Source organism: Rattus norvegicus, chromosome 4, assembly GCF_036323735.1.
Source record: "Rattus norvegicus strain BN/NHsdMcwi chromosome 4, GRCr8, whole genome shotgun sequence".
Taxonomy (NCBI): Eukaryota; Metazoa; Chordata; class Mammalia; order Rodentia; family Muridae; genus Rattus; species Rattus norvegicus.
The window spans coordinates 160344497-160371558 of record NC_086022.1 but is presented as its reverse complement, the minus strand read 5'-3'; the positions used below and the strand labels follow the sequence as shown (position 1 = coordinate 160371558).

The following is a 27062-nucleotide window of genomic DNA, read 5'->3' as shown; positions in this document are numbered from 1 at the left end:
GAGCCCACTAAGGATTATGACAACTGTGAAACAGGATTAGGAAGAATAAAAGGGAAGGTGAATCCTTCTAAGGATGAGATTCTCTTACACCAAAAAGGAAGCATGAGCCAAGTGGCACTAATGACCTATGAATACACTTCTATTTAATAAGCTGATGGATATATTCCCAATTCATTGAGTAATGCTGAATCCAATATGCTAAGGCGCATACAGACACTTACAAATAAGAATCGAAGAATTACTATCCCTGGATGACTTCCTCGATATTCCTCTATTACCAAATACTGGGAGGAAAATTGAATGCATTGCTCCATGTGAAGCCCTCCCTCTGCAGACATAGGTGAATAGTCAGGCTTGTGGTTCAGGGAGAAAGGAGGGAGGGCTCATTGAGGGACTTTGCGCAAATGTCATTAGTCTTTCTCAACCCCAGCTGGAGCAACACTGCTAAGGAAGCAGGGGATCCCTCCTGGACCCCACAGCTGTGTTCACTACAGAAAGAGGCAGCAGGGGGTGCTGGAGAGCACAGTTTATTAAAACCCTGGAGGCCACTGTCCCCTGAGAGCTCCCTTAGCCCTATGAGTAAAACAAGAGATTCCATGGAACCCTAGAAGCCAAGGGCACCCATTTCTATTTCCCCTTGCCTATGCAGTTGGAGAGTGCAGATTTACAACAGTCACTTCTAGGTCCCTCAAGTCCCAACTTCTAGGCTTCTGTCTCTAATGGGTTTAGTCTCTGGCAGGGAAAGCCTTCTGTGTCAGAGTATGAAAAGCCTGGTTCTCCTAGGAGTAATACCCTTCTTCCACTCACTCACTGCTGAGCTCGCCATTGGCAAGTGCCAATAAGCATGACTTGCCCACATCAACATTATTATCTGGTGATATCTTAGCCACACATTCAGTGCTGGTCCCACGTCTTTATAACACAGTAAAGTTCAACTTCTGCCCCCCACAAACCATCACTATACAATTAGAAACTGTTGCTGCTTTGTTAAGTCCACTGAATAAAATGGATTTAACCAGAAAAGAATTCGTCTTTGTCAGTGTAAGAGCTCTGACTTGTAGCCATGTCTAAGAGCATGTGTACCTCAGACTGCCCTTCATGGATGTGCATTGGAGACTTTTGTTTGCCTGTTTTACATACTTACATGCCAGGGAGAATAATCCCACTTGGTCTAAATCTTGTCAATGCCAGAAGATCAGGAATAAAAATTTATTAGCATCATCAACCAATATGGTATATTCACTGTGTTGATGACCCCTCTTTATAAACAGTCAAATGCAGGCACCTGTCAATTATGTGCACCAAATGGTAACATGGATTCTTCTCAAATCATTTGAAGTCAGAATGTTTGATATGTATTTGGATGTTTTGATACAAGCAATTTTAAGAGAATTTTGGAAAAATTCAGTCCTGGGATGGCATTAAAAGGGTTGTATGTCTTGAAACAGGCGCCTTGCAGACAGGCTGAATGATGAGGAAACCCAATCAGGATGAAAATAATTCTTTTTATTTATGTGCCAGATTCATTTTAAAAATCCCAGATTTCTAGTGGGAAGTAATTGAGGCTATAAATTGATTGGTTATTTCTCCAATCTATCATTTCTTTCTAGAAAGGAAGGAAAGTTGACAAATGGCCTGCCAATCAACCAATTCAAGGCCCTAAAGTAAATAAGGTTCTTAGAAGTGGATGATTGAACACAGTTAGGAATTCAAGACCTACACAAAGCTGGGGGGCGGGGCACAGAGAGGCCATTTCCAGGAAATACAGACAAAATATCTGATCCTAAGACTTCAGAGCTGAAGTAACCAACCTCCTTTTCCAATATGGTTTAAATTAATCAGCTGTTTTTAGAATGTGTCCACCTTCTCTTACCATATAACTGCTTAGAAAAAGAAACTGATGTCTCAGGGACAACATCCTCTAGGTGTACCAGGATCATGTGGAAGTATTACCACTCAAACATCATTTATAAAGCACTTAGGAATTAAAGTAATTACAGTTTCCCATGAGCAGTATAATTTTCTGGCTTGAAAGTTCTAGTAGAATTGTAGCAAACATGAGAGCTGAGGTAGTTAAGTGAAGAGCCACTAAGATCCCCTGTCCTTTGCAACTTCCTAGGACTCTATGATTTTGAAAAAAAACAAAAATATTTAAATCAGGGCATAGTGAATTCCAGGCTTCATAGGAAAATTAGCAATCTCTAAGGTCCCCCAAGTAAGGTTAGCAGACAGCAATAGACTGAAAGTGACCAACAGCAAGGGAAACTTTAGAGGTTAATACCCTTGAGCAATCATTAGGTCATCAGAGTGATTATCATGAACAACTTAAAAAGTTTCTGTCAGTAAATGAAAATGGAAAAACAGCCCAGAAAACCGAGAATCTGAGAGATTGCAAAAGTATCATTAGGAAGGAAGCTCAAAGCTATACATGCCTACTGTATAAAAGCAGATCAATCTGAAGTAAATAATGGGAAAAAATGAGTATCAAGGCCTTAAAAAAAGGGACAAGTCAATCCCCAAGTTATCCGTAGGAAAGAAATTATGTAGACAGAGGCAGAAATAAGTGGATATGCACTAAAAGAACAACACTATAGAACAGCCCTCAGACAAAGTAAACAAAAGGAAAAGAAGATGATCTAGATAATTGAAACAGCAGGAGAAAGAAAGATATTATACCATGGAATATCTTGCGAAGGATTGTGTATCTTGAACTTAGTGTATTATCCACACAATGAGCCCACCCCTCCTGCCAGTGCCTATATTTCCTCCAATTCAAGTGTAATTTCAATGCCATAGAGCTCAAAGTCACCCTCTGCTACACAGGAAGCTTAAGCTACCCTAGGCTGAGGCCTGTTTCCAAAACCACAGAAGTCAATAAGAAATAAGAAAATCAAGAGCTAAAGGGAAATATATGGGAAGCAAAGTTTCTGATTCAGGTGGCCAGAAAGATGGCCCAGCAGTCTGAGCACTTGTTTCTTTCCCAGAAGACTTCAGTTCAGTTCCTAGCACCCATTTTAAGTTGGTTAAAATCTAGTAAATCCAGATCCAGAAAATCTGGTTGTGGATTCTGCAGGTATATGCCAATACATAAACACACTTCTGGATTCTGCAGGTATATTCTAATACATAAACATATACACATGCACCTGCATAGACATGTGCCCACACCCAAAGGTAACAAGTATGTATAACAAGAAGTAAAAAATCAAATGGAATTAAAACTATGATTCTGTCCAGCTATGCTGTGTGTGTGTGTGTGTGTGTGTGTGTGTGTGTGTGTGTGTGTGTATGAATTTGACCAAGAGACCACACCTAAGAAGTCTTAGGGTAGAATAAGAAGCTAAGATAAAAACTAAAAACACAGAAAACCAATTCAATGAAAATACACCAAGTTCTCAAGTCTAGGAAAAAGCAACAGACACATAATCATGAGATATATTTAGAATCCCAGATAAACAAGACAAGACAAGAACTTCTCAGGAACATATTACAGTCAGAATGCCAACTATGAATCAAATAAAAGAACACTAAAAACTGCAATACAAAGCCACTGATGCAAACACAAATGCCAGACCTTCAGAGCAAAGTCAGGCATCCACAAGCAAGTGTGGTAAATTACTTAAATTTAAATCAAGAAAAGAATTGCCCTAAAAGTAAAAGAAGGATAATTGGGAAGGAAGGATACCAGGTGGAGGGAGGGTGGCAATAAGATGAGCGGGTATAGTCAAAGCAGGACATGCATGTGTGAAGCTACTCCAGTGAAAGCATTAATTTGTACAGCTACTGTGATTCCATAACACAACAAAAACAGTGGAAGTATTTAACCGTGCTGGGTATTTAGGTGTGTCTGGGAAAGGTTAAGGAGTATAATTTTGTTTAGATTTAGAGAGAGCTTGTCTGTTAACCAGGAATGCTTGTGTGTGACTTTATCAGGTCCACAGAATCTGGACTTCTGATATATATGCAGTTACACTTTCAGAGCAGGTCTTTGGGGCTCAGGAGGCAGCTCAGTGGAAGGTGCATCTGCCTTGTGTGTTGCCTAGGTCTGATGGCCATCACTCAAAACAAATAACAAAACAAGAGCAGCCCTCATTCAAAAGCCACAGGAAGTATCTACTATTGCATCTTCCTGGATTTCCAACATTCTTTTGATTCTGAAAATCAACCACCCGGATTTCAATCATATGTCAGTAGATTTCAATGTTTTTCAATGTGACTCACAATTCAAAATTACATGTGACTGCAGGATAAAAATACAAACATGTAGCCACATACAAATACAGCACTGTAGACCTTTGTCCTTCCTGCTGTTAAAGAACACTAATATTTCATTTCATTCTATCCTATGCTAATGTTCTTGCTAGTGTGTATTGTCAGCCTGGCTGGATATCACAGAAGACATATCTGTGGGTGTGTCTGTAAGGACTATTTTTTTAGAAATATTTAATTGAAGGGGGAAGACTCACCCTGAATGTAGGCTCTAGACTGAATAGAAAGAACACAAGAAGACAGTGTGAGCACCAGCATCCATTGCTTTTTGCTTCCAGATTGTGGATACAATGTGATCACCTACCCTATGTTCCTGCTACCATGGTGGACTGTGCCTTCCCTAACGATGGAGTTACAACAAACCTTTCTTGAGTTGCCTTTTCCAGATATTTTTGTCAAGACCATGAGAAAACTAGCCAATACACTATCTGCTCCATCCAAGAGCCACAGATGGGTTTCTCTTCATGGGTGACAGAACACAAATATTGACAGATAGTGTGATATATCCCAGTGATAATAACACACTTCATGTGTAGACACAGCTTCACAGTATAGGAAGGATTTCTAGCCAGAAATCCACACTCTTGTCTCTTACACCAACACCAACTTACTTAGCTTGCTCTGTACAGTAGCAACACTAGCTTCAGGTGAACATTTATAGTCTCTTCCCAGTGTCCTTAATTCGTCTTGTTACTGGCAATACAGCATATTGCTACAAAACTGACTGAGTAGCACTGCCACAACTGGTCCCCTCTCCAATTAGGACAAGCCGAGCCAAGAGAACTTTTCACTTTAACACACAGCACTAGGGAGATGGCTCAGTGAACTGTGTGGTCATGTATGTTCTTACAGTTTTCCTAGGCTTTGTGTTTTACATTTTTGTGGTTGTTGTTGGCGGTGTGTTGTTTTTCTAAACTTTGTTGTTTCTGGTATATTCTCCTTCTGTACCCTCGGTTGACTTCAAACTCACTATGTAGCTCCAAGCCTGGCCTCAAACTCAGCAGTCCTCCTTCCTCGGTCTCCCAGGTGATACTGAGATAGGATGTAATCACACAATTAATGTGTAATATCCCCAGCAATGTATAAGTACTTTTGTTCTTCCTAGACCTTCTCTTTTCCACAATAGTCAGCCTTCATTCTCTTGGCTCTGTTATAAGCCCTACCTGATCTGTTGTGTCCTTCAGTTCCTGACCTTCTGAGCCACAGCTCAGAGCTTCCCTGCAGTCCCTTCCTCCAGCATTATGTTGCTTCAGTATATGACCACATGGATATTATATGCAATCTGACCTGGATTTAACGGGAAGCCAGAAGGCATCAGGGGACAAAACCATTTATCTGGCACAACTCTTTTCCTTGGGTGTTCTCTGCCTGTCACAGCAGGTGATGGCCCCAAGGAACAAATTGACCATAGCAACCAGCATGGCTCTGCAACCATTCAGAACCTCTAGAACCTGCAGCTCCCAGATCCAACTCTGGAGGGAAGTTACTTGTGTGGGAAGGAATAGAGGACAAAGAGGAAGGACTTTGGAAAGAGCTGTGCAAAATGTACTCGCAGCTAGGGCAAAACTCCAAACTCTGACTACATGGGAATGGAGGATTCTCTCTAAAAGTGACTTACCTGGGAATATCTTCCTCGATTGTTGCACATCCATAAAGAAACACAATCACTCCAATGACAGAAGATGGGATCAGGAATGATGTATACAACCCCAGCCAAGCAAAATATAGCCCAATTTTCTCTCCAAAATACTTCCTGGAAAACCAAGAAAGAAAAGAAAATGTAACACATACTAAGAACATCATATACTCCCCATATTTCTTTTTGTTCTATGACTCAAAATAGGTTGGCAAAAATATTCACTCTTTTTGTAATGAATTCAAAGGGATGGAGGCTACAGGCGAAGGCATCTCGGCACAAAAACTCAACAACTCATCTTGGCCGAGATGAAGTGCATTCCTCTGGACTCACACATACACATCAGAGCTGGCCGTTTGTGGGAAGTAGAGAGCTACATGAAAGAACACAGCCCTAACAGTAAACCAAAAATACAGCACAAGTTTCAGCATCCTCACCAATACAAATACCACATCATTATTTTAAATTCATACTGCTCAACCCACAGAAAGGCGTGCATTAAAAAAAAAACCCACTTAACAAGGTGTATAAATCATATTTGTAGGTGTATGTGCTAATGTACACAAACAAACATACACATATTTAAACAATGACTAAAATAAATTCGATAAAATGTTTGTAAAGTTTTCTTTGGGTGGGTAGTTTTTATTTCTTTATTTTCCAGACCACCTGATTAAGGCAGACTGATATACAAAAAAGCTATACATATCTAACTTATGTGACATGACAGACCACAGCATGTTCCTTGCCTCTGAATATGTTCCCCTTGATCCATTCTTAAATATATTTTGCTCTTATGTTGAGACTGCTTAGCATAAAAGAGCTACCCTCTTAGCAAAACTCTATTTACACTCCACAATGTTGTTATATAATGGGACTCTAGAGCAGTGCTTCTCAACCTTCCTAATCCTGGGACCCTTTTCTACAGTTTCTCATGCTGTGGTGACCCTCAACCATAAAATTGATTTTGTTGATACTTCATAACTGTAATTTTGCTACTGTTATGAAACATAATGTAAATATTTGATATGCAAATGTTCTTAGGCAACCCATGTGAAAAGGTCATTTGATCCTTCCCCAAAAAGGATCATGACCCACAGGTTGAGAACCACTGTTCAAGAGCTTATCCATACATACTATGCAAATAAAGCTTCATACCCTTTGATTGACATCTTCTGTTTTCCCCTCAATATAGGTCTGATAACAACAACCTCAAGTCAGGTGCTACGTGTCCTGTAATAGTAAATCTCTCATAAAAGTGACATCATACAGTGTTTGCACTACTGTGCCTGGCTTATTTCACTTAGCTTAGTGTCCTCCAGGTCCAGCCATATTGTCACAAGTGGCAGAACTTCCTCCTCTTATCATGCACCACACTTTCTCTGTACATCTGTGGGTGTATACTTGGATTGTTTCTACTTTGGGCCAATAGTGGATATTGAGCTATAAACAAGGGTGTGAGCATCTCTTTTTAAGATCTTGACCTCAATTCTTGAAATATATATATCTGAAAGTGGAATTGCTGCATCAAATGGTTTTTAGAGAAATATCCATATTATTTCAACAATGGCTTCTGTAGTGTGCTTTTCACCACTGGGTATCTGTACCTATCCATCTATCTTACCATTTGATATAAGCCATCCTAACAATTATTAAGTAATATCTCATTCTGCCTTTGCTTTATATGGTTCTGATGACTAATGATAAAATTTTTTATTGACTATTTGATGTTTTCTTTGGTGAAGTGGCTATTTAATTTCCTTCCATGTCTCTCTCTCTCTCTCTCTCTCTCTCTCTCTCTCTCTCTCTCTCCCTCCCTCCCTCCCTCCCTCCCTCCCTCCCTCCTTCCCTCCCTTTCCCCCCTTATTGAGTTATGAGATTTTCTTGAATATGGATCCTTTTCCAGAACGTTGGTTTATAAATACTTTCTCATTTAAAAAAAATACAAAGCAGGAAACAGAGATTTATTCAAAGTGGTCACATTGGGAAGAAGGACAAAGGGATCCGGAAAACCCTTATGCCTATCTTTGGGGTCTTGAATTGAGTCAGATTGAGAATACATTTTAGGCTGATATAATTCTGTCTTCTTTTGTTTTTATTGCCTAAGTACAGTATCTGTAAGACTTCCTCCACATATTCCTTTAAACGTTCCAGGGTGTCAGGTTTTACATGTAGATCTTTAACACATTTGAGTTAATTTTGTACAATGCCCAAATGAAATACCTAATTGTAAAAGTAACCACAGAGTAAAAGTCCCACAGAAAACTATAAAACTTTGACTATAGATGCTCATGGATGGTCAAGATTAATAAAGCTAAAATGTCCATACTAGCTCTGTTAATATATAAACACATGTTAAATGATAATCATTATTTTGTATTCTCTTTTCATTCCACAATTGGACAACTTTAAGTGTTCCATATTTTAGTGCCCTCATTCTTTCTCATACTCAATTGTGTTGGCTCTCTATTGGAGTTTTCTTGTGAGCTCTTTCTTTTCTCTTGTGAGCTCTCTGTTGGAGTTTTCAGTTCTATCATTCTATTCTTCAGTTCCAGCATTTCATCTTTATTCTTTTTTTATGATTTTTATGTTTGCTTTTTCATTTTTTTTCATACGTTTTGAGCCTTTGTTCACTTCTGATTTAAGTTCTCTGCATGTGCTTTTATCTAGTTTGTTAAGACCCATTAAGATTATTGTTGTTAATTATCAGCTGAGAAGATTGTTGATCTCAATTTCTCTGGGCTTGGTTTCTAAAGCTTTATCTGGCCCCTTAAGTGAGTGTCATAATTGCATGCTTCTTGCAGCCCTAACTTGGCTTTCTCTGTGTTTGGGAAATGGTCACTTTTAGTTCTTGCTGGTTAGTTTCATCCTGATGGAGAGCATCATCAGTCATGCAGGTAGATTATGCGTGAATCAGCTGGCAGATTCTATAAGTAAGATGGCTAAGACTGTGTGCTGATATACCTGAGCCAAGTCATAAAAATGGATCTGTTACCACGGTCTAAGGATGCAACCACTGCAAGAGTGTATGACCAGAGTCTGGAGGTAAGAGACCTAGGAATGTATTGGCGTAGTTAAGCCAAGGTTTAAAAGTGGGCCTGCCACTATGGTCTATGGATGCAACAACTCCAAGAGACTCTTGTCAGAAGGGCCTGCTTCCAGGGTTCAGGACTGAAGTGGATTGTTAGTTCATGGATTCAGGGATAGCTACAGAGTCTGTGTGAAGATGGTCCCATCTTTGGGTCTATGTCTTTGGGTTCTATGGCCAAATGGGGCTGCTTGTAGGACTGTTAGAAAGTTAGAAGAGTTTTTGTGAGGTTTTCCAGTGTTTGTAAAAGGTCACAATAGCAGAGACCAAAATGGGGCTCCCTTTTAGATATGAACACAATCTTAGCTACTTCTGCATCTGTGCATATAAAGGTTGAGCTGTCACCTATATCTCATAAACAGACAAGGCTGCTTCTAGGTTCACAGTTAGACGTATTTTTAGCAGGGACATGGGCAGGCAGCTCTGTTACCGCAGGGCGTAAGCCAGCTTCTCAGTGAAAGGAAGTATTATAAACTCTCATGTAAATCTCAGAGCTCTGATAAAGGCATATTTTACCTGTAGATGGCTATTAAATCTGTTGCTTCTCTGGGAGGGGTTCCATTCTACCAATGATAAATTGGCTTTATTTATCTACCAAGTGATAAATCACTTTATTTATGTCTATATTTTAATTTTACCTTTGTTAATTAATTATTTAAATAATGACTAATTTCTTTTCAAGAGAAACTTATAATTGTATCTTTTTTTAATTAGATATATTTCTTTACTTACATTTCAAATGCTATTCCCTTTCCCGGTCTCCTGTCCCCAAGCCCTCCCATCCCCCCCTCCCCCATACAGGTATTCCCCCATCCATCCCCCTACTGTCCCCCATATTCCCCTGCACTGGAGGTCCAACCTTGGCAGGACCAAGGGCTTCCCCTTCCACTGGTGTCCCAACAAGCCCATTCTCTGCTATATATGCAGTTGGAGCCCTGGGTCGGTCCACGTATTGACTTTCAGTAGTGGTTTAGTCCCTGGAAGCTCTGGTTGGTTGGCACTGTTGTTCTTAGAGGGTTGCAAGCTCCTTCAACTTTTTCATTCCTTCATCCAATTCCCCCCAAGGGAGTCTTGTTCTCAGTTCAGTGGTTTGCTGCTAGTGTTGACCTCTGTATTAGACATGTTCTGGATGTGTCTCTCAGGAGAGATCTATATCCGGTCCCTTTCAGCATGCATTTTTTAGCTTCATCAATCTTATCTAGTTTTGGTGGCTGTATATATATGGGGCACATGTGGGGCAGGCTCTGAATGGCCATTCCTTTCAGTCACTGCTCTAAACTTTGCTTCCATATCCCCTCCTAAGGATATTCTTTCCCCTTTTAAGAAGGAGTGGGAGCATCCGCATTTTGATCATCCCTCTTCTTGAGCTTCCTGTGCTCTGTGGATTGCATCTTGAGTAATTCATGCTTTTGGGCTAATATCCACTTATCAAGGAGTGCATACCAAATGTGTTTTTCTGTGATTGGGTTACCTCACTCGGGATAATATCTTCTAGTTCATTCCATTTGCCTATGAATTTCATGAAGTCATTGTTTTTGATAGCTGAGTAGTACTCCATTGTGTAGATGTACCACAATTTTTAATCCATTCCTCTGTTGAAGGGCATCTGGGTTCTTTCCAGCTTCTGGCTATTATAAATAAGGCTGCTATGAACATAGTAGAGCATGTTGTCTTTGTTGTATGTTGGAGCATCTTTTGGGTATAGCTGGGTCCTCAGGTAGTGGAATGTTTTTCTGAGGAACCTCCAGACTGATTTCCAGAGTGGTTGTACCAGTTTGCAATCCTGCCAACAATGGAGGAGTGTTCCTTTTTCTCCACATCCTCGCCAGCATCTGCTGTCACGTGAGTTTTTTATCTTAGCCATTCAGAGTGGTGTGAGGTGGGATCTCAGGGTTGTTTTGATTTGCATATCTGTATCTTTTTTATTTTTACTTTAAACTTAGCCAACTGTCACACTAAGGCAATTTCATCAGAATGAATATTGTAAATCTGTGGAAAACTTTCCACAAAGAATCGACAAATTTCATTTCACATAAGCCTATGGCATACAACACAGGCGAGAAACTTCCTGTCTTCACTTTGATGGAAAGTCTGAAATGCAATGAGTGTGGCAAATAGAATTATAAACCCATTCTCAGACTTAATATTTAGGCAGTTGCAGGAGAACTCTCACTGGAGAAATGAAGATCATCTGTGAAATAGTAACTTTTGTTTTGCCCATGATGACTCTTAAGTTCCAAAGGAACCAAGAAAACTTAATTTTTAAAAGTGACAACACATCACAGAAAGCTGGGACACATGCACAAACAACCTAAGAAGCAGTGTTCTTCCCTTGCTTCAAGTTCCTGGGTGACCTCTGTACCCTAAATTCCCTACCTTGGTGTTATACTGTGACCCAGAAGTTAAGCCAAATCGAGCCTTCCCTTCCCTAAGTTGCTTTTAATCCACATCTTATTACACCAGAGATCAAGAACACAAAGCATGCTATGGTAGCAGTAGATTGCTGAAGGTACCTGAAGCTCACAGTATCCTAAAGGGACAAAACGCAAACCCACCTCAACCTCTCAGTAGATCGACTCAGTCCCATCACTAATGGCCTAGCAAAAGAGCACCTCTGTAGAGTGGAAACACTGCAAATCTCAGGTCCCATTCCTCTCATGCAGAATGCCTGGCATTCTGAAAAAGTTACAAGGCACACAAAACCTAAAAATCACATTGTTAAGAAATAAAGCAATTAATGATACCAAAGTTGACCTGTCTGCTATAATGAGATCATTACTTCATGATAATTATAAAAAATATACTAAAGAGGAGTTGGCCAGAAAAATAAGAATCAAACATAAAGAAAAATAAAAGTAAAGAAAGCCATCTAATAATCAAAAGCTACAGCACAAAACCAGTTAGATGGCTCAGTGGGTAAGCATGCTTGTCACCAATTCTGACAACTTGAGTTGGAAACCAAGAAACCACATGGTAAGAGAGAATAAATTCCTAAAAACTGTCCTTTGACTTCCACATGGGTGTGTCCATGCAGCCACCCACCTACCCCAAACAAACATAAACCAGATAAGTAAGTGAACAAATAATTTTTAAATCATAGGGCAACATAAAAGGACCCATCGTACATGTCATTAGAGTCTCAGTAGGAATGAGAATAGATTAAATATTTGAATGGATAATTCACCACAGCTAAGAATTTCCAAAAGCCATGGAAAACAATAAAACGCAGGTGGTAGTCACAGAAGTCCAAGCTGAGCGGGCATGAGAGCCATCAGCAGTCACCTACCTAGACACACCATAGTGAAACCGAAGCCATCCAAGATAGAAAAGCAAGCTCTTTAAACATACTGGGTGAACAGCCACATTAAATACAGAGGGAAAATCTTAAATGGGACTGCAGCCAGTTTCTCAGCAGAAACTGTGAAAGCTAAAGAGAGTGGCAGCTTCAGAGTATGTAAAGAAAAAAAAAATCTGTTAACCTAGAATACTACACATAAAGAAAATGTCTCTCAAAAATCAAGGCAAAACCCAAATATGGCAGCAATCAAAAGCTTAATTCACTGCCAACAAAGCTGCCCTACAAAAAATGTTGAAGGAGCTCTTTGGGTAAAATGAGTATAATCCAAGTCGAAATATGAATCTACACAAGATAGAAAGTACTAGAAATGGTAAAAAGAATGATAAATAAAAAACATCCTTATTTTTAATCTACATAGACTATAATTCACTTTCTGAAGCATGCTTTTTCAACGTGGGTAGCACCATCCCTGAGGGGAGCCACTGTTGGGTTTCTGGAGTCCAGTTTAGGAGATTGGTTGTTGCCAAAGGCAGAGGTAGCACATATACATATATAGTTTATTGATCGTATTAAGAGTTCATGGGACAAGAAAAGACTGGAGTCTGAAAATGGTACTAGAGGAACAAGATTTAAAACTCAGGTTAAAGCAAAAAGAGTGACCGTGAATTGTGGGATTTATAGCCTGTGCATAAGTATACTATATGACAAGAAAAAGGGATGATTAAAGGAAGGGAAGGGAAGAATGCTTTTGTAAATTGCATTGTGTGAAGGGGTGGGGAGATTTATATTTGAAAGGAGAGTGTAACCAATTAAAGATGGTAAACCCAGAAGAGTCACTAAAATATGCCAAAGTTAGAGTTAACTAGTGGACCACGTCTTAGTCAGGGTTTCTATTCCTGCACAAAACATCATGACCAAGAAGCAAGTTGGGGGTGAAGGGTTTATTCAGCTTACACTTCCACATTGCTGTTCATCGCCAAAGGAAGTCAGGACTGGAACTCACACAGGGTAGGAACCTGGAGGCAGGAGCTGATACAGAAGCCATGGAGGGGTGCTGCTTACTAGATTGCTTCTCCTGGCTTGCTCAGCTTGCTTTCTTATAGAACCCAGGACTATCAGCCTAGGGATGGCACCATCCACAATGGGCCCTCCCACCGTTGATCACTAATTGAGAAAATGCCTTACAGCTGGATCTCATGGAGCTCCAGCTTGTGTCAAGTTGACATACAAAACCTTCCAGTACAGACCATTATTGGAGAGGAGGTAGAAAAATCAAACAAAATAAACTCAAAATTGAAAAAAAAAGGAACAAAGAAAAAAATAATAAAATGATAGATTTACAATATAAATATATTAAAGATTATATTAAGTGTGAATGGTTTAAATAACTCAAAAGGCTGAGATTGTGAAGTTAGGAAAGAAAGTAAAACTCGGGCATATATTTTTATAAGAAATATAATTTAAATAGAAAGGCATATTGGGACATAAAAAAGATCATAAGTATGAATATATTATGCAAACACCAATTTTAAAAAGCTAAGACAAAGCAGACTTCAAAACAAAGACTATTACCAGGATATGAGAGAAGCCTACATAACGATCCCTTCACTAAAATCAAATAAGCCTAAATGTGTGCATACATTTTCAAAAAGCATGCAATAAAAATAGATAAAAATTAAAGGATAATAAGCAAGTTTTCAAATAGAAATTACCACGGTTCCTCAAGTTACAACAGAGCCACACCCGAACACACATGCCGCAAAACAATCTAAGCTTAAAATACATTCGGTTACACAGTCAGCTGGGTGTCATCAGCTTAGCAGTAGGCTCCATCGTGGGACATCATTGTTTGCCCTCATGACTGCCTGGCTAATGGAAGTTACACTTGCTGCCACTGCCTCCCACATTGCAAAGTATGATGGTATAGTTCTATATAGCATGAGTTAGGAAAAGCCCACAGTATGGTTTGTATTGAACTTATGTCACTTTCATAGCATCATGAACTCAAAAAAAAAAAATCATTTAACCAACTATTGCAAGTCAGAGGTCACATGGAGGGACACCCGTATCCCTCCTGTTTTAGTAATTGAGAAGACAAGTAGCCATAAAGTCAGGAAGACAAAACCAGCCCAAGCCAAATCAGTCTGATTTACATTTATAGAATTTTCTACCAAATAACAACAGATCCTTATCCTTTCCAATCCCCAGTCACAAAGAAAGTCCAAATTCTGAGCCATAAAATGAACTTAACGAATGTGGACGCTTGAAATAATAAATATTTTGTTCCATGACCACAACTAAATTAAACTGAAAACTGCCAGAAAAGTGATATCTGGGGGAAATCCCCAAAGAGTTGGAACTTAAACAATGCCCTTCTAAACAACTCACGGATCAAAGAAGCCATCACAAAGACAACAGGAAACCATTTCAACTGAGTGAAAGAAAAACACAATACACCAAACTTTGCGTGGTGCCTTTAGAGCCTTGTTTAGAGGAAAAGCTAAGACATTAGATACTCGAATTAAAAATACAGTGTTTTGGGTTAGTAATCCAAGCCTCTACTTCAACTAGAAAAACAATCAAGCAGAAGGGAGTGGACACAAATGCATAAATGAATAACTGGGTTACCAACCAATTCCATTTATTTTTTTTAACTGTGGAAGTCAAGTAGATCGATGTGCAATGACTACGTCTTTTCTATGGGATGTCTGTTAGCACCTTTGGGGACACAAGAGAGCCCAGGACACAGGCTCTGGAATAGCAAGGGCTGCATAGGGATGTTGCTTCTGCCATTCCCCGAGATCAAAAGTCTCCATTCCTCTTACCTTTGTTTACCCTCGTTTCAAATTTTGTTACTATGAAAATTAGATGAGCTAGGTTTATGAGAACATTGTAGATAAATACATGTTAATGGTGACTGACCATATTACTCTGGATTAACGTGAAGAACTTCTGCTCACACATGATGACTGAGTGACACTGCAGGCTACATCCTGGGGAAAGACATTCTCATGAAGATAGTCAACATGGGTTTCTAGCTAGAGTATATAAAGGACTTCCACCTGTCATTAAGAAACAGATGGATGACCCAAGTGAAAAGTGCGCAAGACTTGAGTATAGCACTGAATAGAATAACCAGTTGACCAATAAATACAAAAGGTACTCAGTTGATTTAATTCCCTGAAAAATGCCAGCAGGGTAAGTCCAGACAACCCCTATTTCCAACACTGCCCCTGTCCATCAGCCTGAAGGGTGACAGGAACAATTTCTGCCTTTCAGTTCTGACCTTAGAAAGATCTGAAATGAGTTTGATTAGAAGAGCATTTTTGCCACGCAAGTGTGAAGTCCTGAGTTAAACCCTCAAATCCCACATAAAAAAAAAAAATCAGCCATCACAGCACACACTTATAATGCCAATGCTGGGGTTGTGGAGATAGGGAGATTTTCAGTCACAAAAACCAGGCAAGCCAACAAAAACCCCTCCCTGGTAAGACCCAGGGATGGGACTGACATTGCTCTTAAATTCCAATTGTTAATGTCTTTCTTTATACATTTCTCTGAAACAATATAAGTAGAGTACAGTTCATAAGGAGCCAGTATTAAAGAGAAATGAAGGAAGTGTGAGATTCATCTGTTAGTACTGCATGCCCAGCCTCCAGTAGAGGGCTTCATGAGCAGTATGCCCTCAGGGCTGTCTGAACCTTAGAAAAGCAAGTTAACATTAGGGTGCAGCAAAAGTTAGAATCATGTGGCAAAAACAGCCCAGGTTGACTCAGTAGCTTCTGTTGTATGCTGAATATGAGCTCCACTCCTCAAAGATTATGGTTTAAATGCATGGTTCCCAGTGGGTGGTCCAACGTCAGGATGAAGCCTAATTGAAAGAAGGAGGTCAATAGGGGAAGGTCTTTGTGCGTTTATTACTCCTGTTCATGCCCCGACTTTCTCTTTGTTTCCTGGTGAGCCATGAAAAGCACTGTTCTCCGCATGTTCCTGCCATTATAGTATTCTACCCATATGTAGCACCACTTAAACATGAACTGAGCCCCCTGAAACTGGGAGTTACAATAAACCCTTGCTCTCTAAAGTTGTTTCCGTCAGTATTTTTTCACTAGTAGTTTCTTTGCTCTAACTCTCAGTCAACTCAAAAGGAAAGGTCAGAGGGTCACTTTTTCTCTCAAGGGTGCCCCCATTACCTGGTTCATATGACAGTTTTTAAGCAAAGGGAGAAAAGAACTGCTACTATGGAGGGAAGAGGGTAGAAAGCTTCCCTCTCAGCAGAGACTGTGGTGAGACTCTTACTGTCTGGACCTTACAGTACCAAGCCTGTCTCATTTCTACTATTCAAATATTGGCTGTTAGGAATCATGTTACAATAAACATGCCTTTGCATGCACTTAGATCCCTTTGAGTATATAGCCAAAAGTGGTATAGTCAGGTCATATAGTTCTAGTTTTAGATCTTGAAGATCCTTTATAATGGTTTCTATATCCTGGACCACAGTCCAGGGTAAATGGCTTCTCTGCTTCCCTCCTCTCCTTGTGATGTCATTTTGCATACAGCCAAGGATCCTTTCACAATTCCATCAAGTATGACATTCCTCTTCCTACGGTAATCTTCTTACTTCTTCCCATATAAAAATTAAAACACCCAAAATTATTTTCCTGATCTATAAGACCTCACTTGACCTGGAACCCATCTTAGGCTCTGCTCCTAGCAAATGGGGCTCCTTAAACATACTCTATCTGTTCCTACCTTAGGGTTCAGGTCATGGCTGTGCCTCTGCTCATTTTCTCACTTCCTCTGGCTAACTCAAACCACCTCTGACAGCCCTGTACACTCATCCCACCTCAATGGCACCAAGCTCACTCCTATGTAGCTCAGTACCCTACCCTCTTTATCCATTTCTGTCTCACTTCATCTCCACAGTTAAGATGGACGCCCCATGGAAGTGGAGACTGCCCATCCTTTAGTGCCAAGAACATGCCAGACACCTCACAGAAGCAGAGTGTTTGTTTAATGGATGCCCAACTTGTCACACAGAAAGGGAGGAAAACAGAGAGTGGGTGCATACAAGAATTGCCAAGATGAACTCTGCCTTGGATGAACCCTGAGAGCATCTTATAGTATGTGTAAGGCAATGCAGCTAACAAAAGAAGAACCCAGGGCCCAACTCAAGGCCAGCTGACTTCAACCTGTCCTTTACCCATGGCACACATCTTCTAGGTGACAAAGTAGATGAGAAAGTAGTCTTCAGCCTCCAAGATTAAACACCATTACCATCTATTTTCCATTTTAATAAAAGACTGGAATGAAAACTAAGGATTGTCTACAATGAATCGCTCCATCCAATAGTTTATAAAGCCCTTTGATTTCCAAAAAAGGGTTTATATCACAAAGGCAGTGATGGTATCAGTTCCAATTTCTATTTGTAAAAAGTCAATAAATACAGCAGGTCTTTCGGCATTCTCTGTTTATGAGTGAACAGCATGAGTTTCCAAGTGCATGTCAAGCAGTGATTAGAGACACATGCTCGTGCCCAGCCCATGATCACTTATCGCCTGGTGGTTTTGGCCATTTTACAGTGTTTTTATTCTCATTCTTAAATATTGCTTATTTCGTACCCAGGAAAAATCTTTAAATAAAGATGGAAACATACGGAACAGTTATGGTGAGATATAGCATTGAAGTACAGAACGTGAAGATGGTAAGAACAAGATCCACAAATCTGCCTGTATGAGATACTCGCAAAGATGCATATGTGCTGCGACAGTTTAGATCTGAAGTGTTTCCTCGTGGTCCAGGCACTCAAATCTTCATCTCCAGCCCATAGTAGTATTGGAGGGCTTTAAGAGCTGAGGCTTAGAGAGTGGTCTTTGGGACAATGGGGGTAGTGTATCCTCAAATGAGATTGCAGGACTTCTGTCTCCTTAATTTCTCATTGTAAGTTGATGTTAGGGTTTGGTTATAATAATAGAAAGTAAATACTTGAATGTAACTAACAAAAAAATTATGCTACATAAAAAGAAATCTCTATTCTGAAAGACAATGCTTAAAATGAAGGGAGATATTATGACCCTTGGACACAGCTGTCTGATCAGTTATTCGGAGTTAAACATTGACTCCATTCACCAGAGAGCATACTAAAAACTCCTTGAAATAGTAATATAACCTTTCTCTTTTGCTCATCATCTGGAGAATAAAAGGTAACTACTTAGATAAATCAGCTAGGTGTTTAACACAAAAGGCAAACATAACCAATTTCAATTTTTAAAGGTAGGGCATTTGACCAGATTGACAGTAGTCGGCATGGATTTCCTCCCATGGAACAGACCTCAAAACCTATCATAAAGCAGTTGGTTACCTCATAATCATCATGCCACTAATGTACCAGTGCATCTCAGGTCAGTATTACAGCATTCAGGCTCTAGCACTGGGTAAGACCACTGATATTTTCTCTTCCCAATAAGTTTGAATAGCTCTTTCTGGCAGTATAAAAGTTAGCCAGGAGAGAGAACGGTTCCCTACATGTAGGCTAGAATTGATTTCTCTATGTTCTGAAGCCAACACGTATGATGTCTTCAGCAATAGTTTTGCTGTGTAATTATAGCAGGCAACCTACTGTTGTTACTTTGCTAAATGATCTTTTCAAGCAGCCTACTAAATATTTACATTTATACTCACATATCTAGGCTTATTCTCAACCTTGCTTAGAGAAGTTTTTTGTTGTTGTTGTTTTTTGGTTTTTTGGTTTTTGGTTTTTTTGTTTGTTTTTTTGTTTTTTTGCTTTTTTGTTTTTTGGGTTTTTTTGTTTTTGTTTTTTTGTTGTTGTTTGTTTGTTTTTTGTTTGTTTGTTTGTTTTTTGCAGTGGGTAGCAATCGATGCCAAGCATTCAATGCCAAGACTCATAACTGATAAAAGTATTAAGAATCAATGACTCTTGAGTATACATTTCTAATAGGACATTGTTATCAATCCTTCGCCTCCATCAAAGTTCATGGCATATCATTGAAGAAGAGGCAGACCAAAAATAGGGAGGACTTCTATAAACTACTGTCTTCTAGACACGCCACATCCTTTGCACTCATGAACTCATTGTAATTGCAGTTACCTACATAAGACCTACACAGGATCAAGTCATCCAAAAATCCTTCATGGATGAGGGAGGGTCCATAAGACCTTGCTCATAATTGAGGAGCTATTTGAAGTTAGTAGTTGCTAGGAGAAGGAGAATCATTCTTCATTGGGGTGTGGCTATTGTTAAGTTGGCCATACGCCAATGGATGGCAGGCACCACACCCACTCACATATGTTCAGTCCTAGTTGGGCTGTGTGATTTTTTTTTTAACAGAAGAGGAGGATATTTCATTGGAATGAAAATGTGTCATTGGTATCTGGGTGAGTGAGGAAGGAAAACGGGGGCAGATACGATCATACTCATTAGCTATGGAATTCTCAAAACTAAATTAAAAATGAAACAAAATAAAATAAATGGACTATTTTATTATTTAAAAAGTGGGGCAGTTTGTCTATTTTCATGGTGAAATATGATAGTAAATTTGAATCTTTGTTTTATAGACATCGTCCTCCAAATGAAAGATGACATACTCTGGTATTTAAAAATATATTTGTTAGAATATCTTGAGTTTTTTTCTTATATAATTTAATGTGAGAACATAAACATCATGTGCCACATTTGCTTAAAAAGGAATACATTTGTCATTATGAAGTGAGTTTTATATAAGGTTGCCACTGAATTTTATCGTGTAATATCCAAATACATAACATTTTTACTTAAAGTCCTATCTTCTTGATATTCACACAATGTCAGAGGAGTCAGCCTCACTTTGGAAATGAAGTTCATGGAGATCCAAGGGACCCTTCTCCATATTCTGTGTCACAGAGCCTCATGTCCATAGGATGCACCAAGTAGCTCTCTGGACTCTTTGACCCTTAGCTTGGCCAAGAATCTTCAGCAGGACTTAGATAGTGAGGTCTTGATCTTTTCTAGCTCTCTATCTGGAAAGGAGCCAGAATAACAGCTCCCTCCAACTGGGGGTCATTTTAGTCACCTCAGCACAGCTTCCTCTGGATTCTGTATGCCGCCATCTTCCTGCCCCTAGAGATTCAGGGGTGCTAACCATTCCTCCTTTGCTGCTCTCTGGAGCACACTTTCTATCCCCTGTTGGTTTCCACTGTCCTCAACTATCCTTATGGTTATGTCAGGACCCCAGTGACACAAAGTTCAAATAGCAAACATGAAATGTTATCAATGGAGTTGGAAATTAGATCTCCTATAATTCTGTTCTTTAATAGAATAAAGGAATGGAGCTAAGGGATGTTACAAGAGCTGTCAAAAATCATCACCAACAAGGCAAAGCCGCAATCAAAAACCTAATCTTGGGTCACACACACACACACACACACACACACACACACACACACACACATATTATAATTTTAAAATAGCACTTGCCACATAATACTCAGAAATGTTAGCCACTAATGCCACCATTACAGCAACAACAGCAATAGCAGCACCAGTTAAGAAAAATTGGGGGGGGGGGCAGATTTTAAAATTCAAAGTTCTTTACTATCAGGATCCACAACTTAACCCCTATTTGGCAGATGGAGATAGCAAAGAGAAGTAAACTTCCACCCAGGACAAGGTGATTGACCATTGTAGTGGGAACAGGCAAAAGCACCAGCGTTTGTTCCTTAGCGAGCACAGGATGAATTCTAGCTGCCTTCACATCCTAGCTGAGAGCTTCACGTGGTAAACAACCTTCGCAGTGCTTTCACACTGGCCTGGCTCAAATTCCCCAACAAATTTCTGCTCCTGGTCAATGAAATGATCCTGCCTTCTTGAATTGCTACAAATACACTAGAACAGCATATGAAAATGCTCAGGCGTGCACTCAAGCCAGCATGCCTTTATGTGCTGTTCCTCCCTTTACATTTTCCTAAGGGGAACATGGGCCAGGTGCTACAATCAGAAGGGAATGAAGAGGCATCTGACTTTGCCTCCACTTGATGGAAAGGATGAAAGTTAGAACATGAACTCTTTCCTGTTGGGGTACATTGTGTGAAGGTGTGTCTCTGTATATTCACCTGTTAATTCTCTACCAGCAAGATTTTGATGTTATTTCTACAGCCCATCCCTGAGAGCCTCATATTTTGTAAATACACACCCTTCCTCTCTAGCCTAGAGGCACCTAAAATTCTATCTGACTGGCTGTAATAAAGACCTGATGGCCAGTGGCTGAGCAGGAAGTGGAGGCTAGAACCTCTGAGTGAGAGAGAGATGCTAAGAAAGAACTGAGACACAGAATTGGAGAGACAGACAGAGGGAACAGGACAGACTGTAGTGGATCACAGAAGGCATAGAGCTAGCCATATGACAGGTCATGACAAGATAGCCAGATTGTTTAGGGTAGCTGGGAGACTGCCCTAGCTACAGGCCAAAGCTATAAAATATTTAAAAGCCTCTGTGTCACCTTGTTCATACCACTCGGAGGGCCGAAAAAGTTCTGCTACACTTTCCCCTTACGAAAAAAGAAAAGGATTCTTCAGTGTTCTTAAGGGGGAAGACAGACCTATATCATGACAGGTAACAACATTACCAAAGAGGAAGTTACATCTGAAGGTCAAGCACTGATGGATATGATGGCTACCTAAAGCTCCCAGGAAGGCTGGTCCCAGTGTTTTCGGGTGGTGCTGACAACTTTCTGGCTCCTATGGGAAGGCTGAGTCTGAGACAGCACCCTCCCCCGCAACTCCCCAGGGACATGGTGCTCTTCTCCAAGAAGAAGCAGGCCAACCAGGGCTACATAAGGGTCAAAAATAAATCAATTAAAATTGTTAAATCTAAATGAAATCTCAAAGGAGCTAAATCTTTTGCTGCAGGCTTCGCTCCACACTACGTGCATATCCTGGTTTCCAGCCAGGGACCATCTACTTTAAGATCATTTACTACCCAATCTTGTCCTGTTGTTTTGCCAGTGGCCCACCCTGCTGCCAGCTCTACCACTAGAACATCACTAATGAAGAGAACCAGAGCAATTGGAAGGGCAATGAAATGGATCCCATATGACAGGGACAATTTCCAAGTCTCTTCTTAACCCAAAAGGTCATGTATGCTCACATGAGTCATGTTAACAATCATGGAAGACTAAAGACGAGGGACTTCCAACTTGTCCAAGTCGTTTTTCCAAATAGTAAGATACATTTTCCTGTGCATCATCAATCTTTCCTTTGGGTGTTTCTTCAGAGTAGTTTTTTCCCTGTAATCTGCATGGTGACCCCTGTATGATGCCAAGACCATGCAATTCCTTTCTCAGAAGGCCAACACCTACTATAGGATTTGATGAGACAACCAATAAATAATAGCAATGGGCAGAGTGCTACACCGAACACTTTAACAGCAGCTTTCAATGCTATCAAAATGAAGCCCTTCTTGACACACTGACTACAACCGGAGATGCTGAGGGGAGCCCATCAAAACCTCTTACATCTCAACATACATTTCCTACTCAATCAATCCTTCCCTCTGACAACACATGTTGGTCAACATATATGTGTCTCCAAACCTCACCTGCCATGTTCTTAAATTTCCTTTCTTCACACTGTTTTATCATAACTATCAATAATACTGAAAATTTTCACAAACCTGTTAATTTGTTGTTGTGAAAATATAAAAAAAATAAAAAAGTATTTGTCTTTTACCTCACTAGGTTCAGCACCGCAGTGTCCCATGATATCTGCTGGATAGCTTAATTCTCAGTCAGCAAAGCCTTCATCCGCTTTGCTCCATCCCATATCACACTGCCAAAGGCCTCTCTCTGAGCCATCAGCAATCTCTCTACCTACCTAGTTCCCAAGGCATGTTTCCATGCCAGAAACACACATCCCAACTCTGTGGCATCCCAGACAAGCCACTGCACACTTTCTTATACTTAAATCGCTACGTGAAAGAACACACAGCACAATAACCTTTGGCCCAATTGATAAGATATAATTGTCCACCTAAACATACAAAGCCCAATACACATCCATCCCTTAAAAACATTTGTAACAACCTGTAAAGGTACAGAGTGGAATCTTAACGTCACCTGCCATATTGTCCTACCATAGCTTCTCTCCCTGTCCCTCCTGTCACTTCTGTCACTTTTCCTTTCCATTCCAGTCTATTCCTCTTCCTTCAAACTTTCCTCCCGCCCATCCTTCCTTCTCCTCCAATGACAGGCCTCCTTCTATCCTGTACCTGCCCCTCACCTGTAAATTCAATGGGGAGAAGGTTCTGGAGAAGTCACCTGAGTCCTGAGTGTGTGACTAGGCAGCTGTCCTTGAGGCAGCGGAATTAGCATCAAAATACAGATAACTCCAGGGCAAACCGCAACATTAATTGACAAAAATCTCTTCATACACCAAACACATGCAATCTTCTAAGTCTCTCTTTGGAAAAAAAACAATGAAGGTCATGAGTATTGAACAGGTGACCTACATCATACAACTGTAATGGAAGACAACTGGGATTTCTCCCATATTTTCAATCCCATTGCTGTGGGCTCTTTAAACTCAACTGCCCTCTTGCTATTAAGTGGCTTCCCTCTTGTCTCGCCAGCCTGATTCCTAGTATATATCTATGCATCTTTTGCTACCTTGGCAGACATTGCATAGGACTCTGTCCTTTCCCAGTCACTAGTGAGAGCACAAATGAGTGAGCAGCTGCTGTGTAGAATTGTGATACATAGAAAACAAGGCTCGGCAGAGCCATTGCAAGGAGGGGTGGTAGCCATTTGAAGGCAGTAGACTCTTCACCAGGTTTGACCTGTAGAAGAATCTACATGCAAGTAGCCGCGACTTTCAGAATAATAGCCAGCATGTTTTACTTTAAAGGCCATAGAATGCAAAAGCATCTTTGATTTTATATGATCTGGTTCCCAGTACCATCTTCTTGGCAATAGAACCTTAGTATACAGGAGGCTTTAAGTCAAAAGCTACCTGATTACAGATCCATGGCACAGCTCCTGAAGTACAAAGCGCCAAGGACCAGCCTGGGCTTGGAGAGGGGCTCTGGGAGAAGTGAAAACAAAGGACTCAAAGTCAAGTCCTGGGTCCATGCTGGCCTGTACTCTGCTGGAGACATCTTTGCAGCCTGCTTTCTCTCTGTTCTGCTTTCTCTAGAGATCTCCAGACAGCTAGCACTCTCTCTCTCTCTCTCTCTCTCTCTCTCTCTCTCTCTCTCTCTCTCTCTCTCTCTTCCTCCTCCTCCTCCTCCTTCTTCTGTCTCTCTTTTTTTCTCTCTCTCCCTTCCTCCCTCCCCCCTTCTTCAGTTCTCCTAGCAGTTCTCTCTTGCTATTCTAAAATATTCTGGATAGCCATCTCTTGCAGATCACAGCCCAATCTCTTATTTTACATATTGATCCTGTCATTTACTCTCATTTTTCTTTTGATTATCCTATGAATCAGGATCCCTTGACTCCAGCCCCCTGATTCTTAGGAGACAGCAAGCACATTTTTTTAACATTGCAAAAGAATTCAGAGACCTGCCTGCCTTTGTTAAGCACAGACAATAAGCTAGCTAGGTGGAACCCTGCCCCAAAAATTACCATTTCTACCACACCTGGACCTAATCTTGCTCTGTCTCAGGCTAACCCTGAATTCAGAAATCTGCCTGCTTTTGTTTCTGCCTGTCTTTGTGTCTTTCTGACAAGCTGGCTCATCAATGCAACTGTCTCTGCTATTCTAGGTCTGTGAAGCCCTAAAATTCAATTCATACAATTCATATTGTACCCTTATATATTGCATAGTTGAGAAATATATATTTTTGAACTCATGTTTTTAGAGTTCTTTTCCACAGCCTTAATGGCTGTCCTGAAGATCCCAGCATTTACCATTTTGCTGAGATATTAGCCATACCTTCACCTCCTGGACTTGTGCTGTCTCTGATTATCATGGAGTCATTAAAGTAAACAGGGAGGACAGTCCTTGAAAGAGGAATGTAAAACTATATACATTATTATACAAACAAGCCTTATGCCCACAGCAGCCAATGATACTCATGGATATCCTGCTGACCTTGCCTCAGGGGCAAAAACCATGTCATTCCACCCCTACCAAGGCCATGCCAACTGGGCAATTAAACAAGGCCACACATGGTAGAGACTTTATAAGGTGAGGGAAGAACCCCTAAATGGGTCAGCCTCAAAGAGCTCAACTGCAAGACTGTCATAAATCCCTTATTAAGTCCTCCCCGTTGTTCTTCCAGAACCCCAGGGCACATGACAACTTGAATGCACACACATGAAATATAAACATCTCTTTATAGGAATTGAATGGAAAAAGAAAAAGGATGGGCTTAACAGTAGCCAAATACAGAAATTGGCAGGAGATTGAAGGAAATATAGAAATATTGGTCCCGCCAGGAAAAATGTGCCCATTGGTGCAATGGTACCATTCTGATAGGTGTAACCAACCATTTTCTCTTTCTAATTGAATTTGAGTCCAGCTTCATGGGGACTCATGCTTGGTACTGTAAACCTTGTCAAGAGTTTGTGGCTGGGGAGGTCATATATCATAGAAGAGAACAAACTGTGTTATTAGTATGTTAAATGAACATGTTGCTAAATTGTCTTCTAAATGGTCGTGTTTATACCTATACATCAATGATGCTCTTACCGTCCATCGTGTTTATACCTATACATCAATGATGCTCTTACCGTCCATCATACACTTTCAGGCAGAAGACAAGACTCATAATTGGTCAAAGCAGAGTGTGCTTGTTCCAGAAAGGCACATCTGTATCATCCCCTCTAAAACACAGGTAATATCACCAAAGAAGGGGCAGAGGATAAGAAGGTATGCCGAAGACAGGCATCTTCTGGACATGACATGGTCACTGCACTCATAAACTCACTACAGCTGCGGTCACCTGTATAAGACCCACACCAGACTGATCCAATCCAATCATGGATAAGGGAGGGACTTATGAGGCCCCACATCTCTCCTGGAAATAATGGTGGTAAATGGGTTGGGGTGTCATTTTCTTCAGGGCTGTAGTCACTGAAAAATATCCCACGCTTTACATAATAATGCCCCCCATTCCATACATGCCATGATAAACTTAGTGGGTCACAGCCAAATGAAAGTAGGAAGGGGGCTTCTTGTTATGAAGTGAAAGCAATTAAATCCCACAACACATATGTATGACACTCAAGGAAACTCTAATGTTCCTTAAAAGATTCTGGTTTCACTTGTTGTAGTCTACCACCTCATGGGGATCATTTGATGTACTCCAAGACACTTGTGTTACCCAACAGTCTTCAACATAAAGAACAGTGGGACTAGGGGGAACCAAGCATCAACTACAGCTTCACTGATGCTCCAAGAAGTGCAGATCCAACCACCTATTTTTCACCTCATTCTAGGGTGCAGAGAAGACAAAGTTTGGGGGGCGCTCAACAGTGTCAAAAAACTGGTAAAAGATGAGAATAACCAGATCCCATCCATGACAAATAACATAGGCAGAAGGAATGAAGGGGTCACAGTCATGTTTGTGAGCATTGTTCTTAAGACATCGACATTCCTAGCACATAGATTAGATTATACTTCCTCAACGCCATCTCTCTTTCCTTACATCAGAAAAACATACAGATTTCAAAATGAAAAAAAAAAAATTAAGGAACAACTAAGGACCAAGTTGCATAGTATGGTTATAAGCAATCTTGAAATGTGATAGGAAAATCAATGTAGTTGGCCCACCAGTCCAAATG

The 27062-nt window shown here is 40.4% G+C and overlaps 1 protein-coding gene across 4 annotated transcripts in view; it reads right to left on the bottom strand.

Annotated features, from left to right (window-relative positions):
* Positions 1-27062, bottom strand: part of Ano2 (anoctamin 2) — a 341360-nt gene that overhangs the window by 170272 nt on the left and 144026 nt on the right. For all 4 annotated transcript variants that reach the window (XM_017593038.3, XM_063286858.1, XM_039108820.2 and 1 more), the window contains one exon: positions 5888-6022. In XM_017593038.3, the coding sequence (XP_017448527.2) occupies positions 5888-6022 (135 nt within the window). The remainder of the gene's footprint in view (positions 1-5887; positions 6023-27062) is intronic.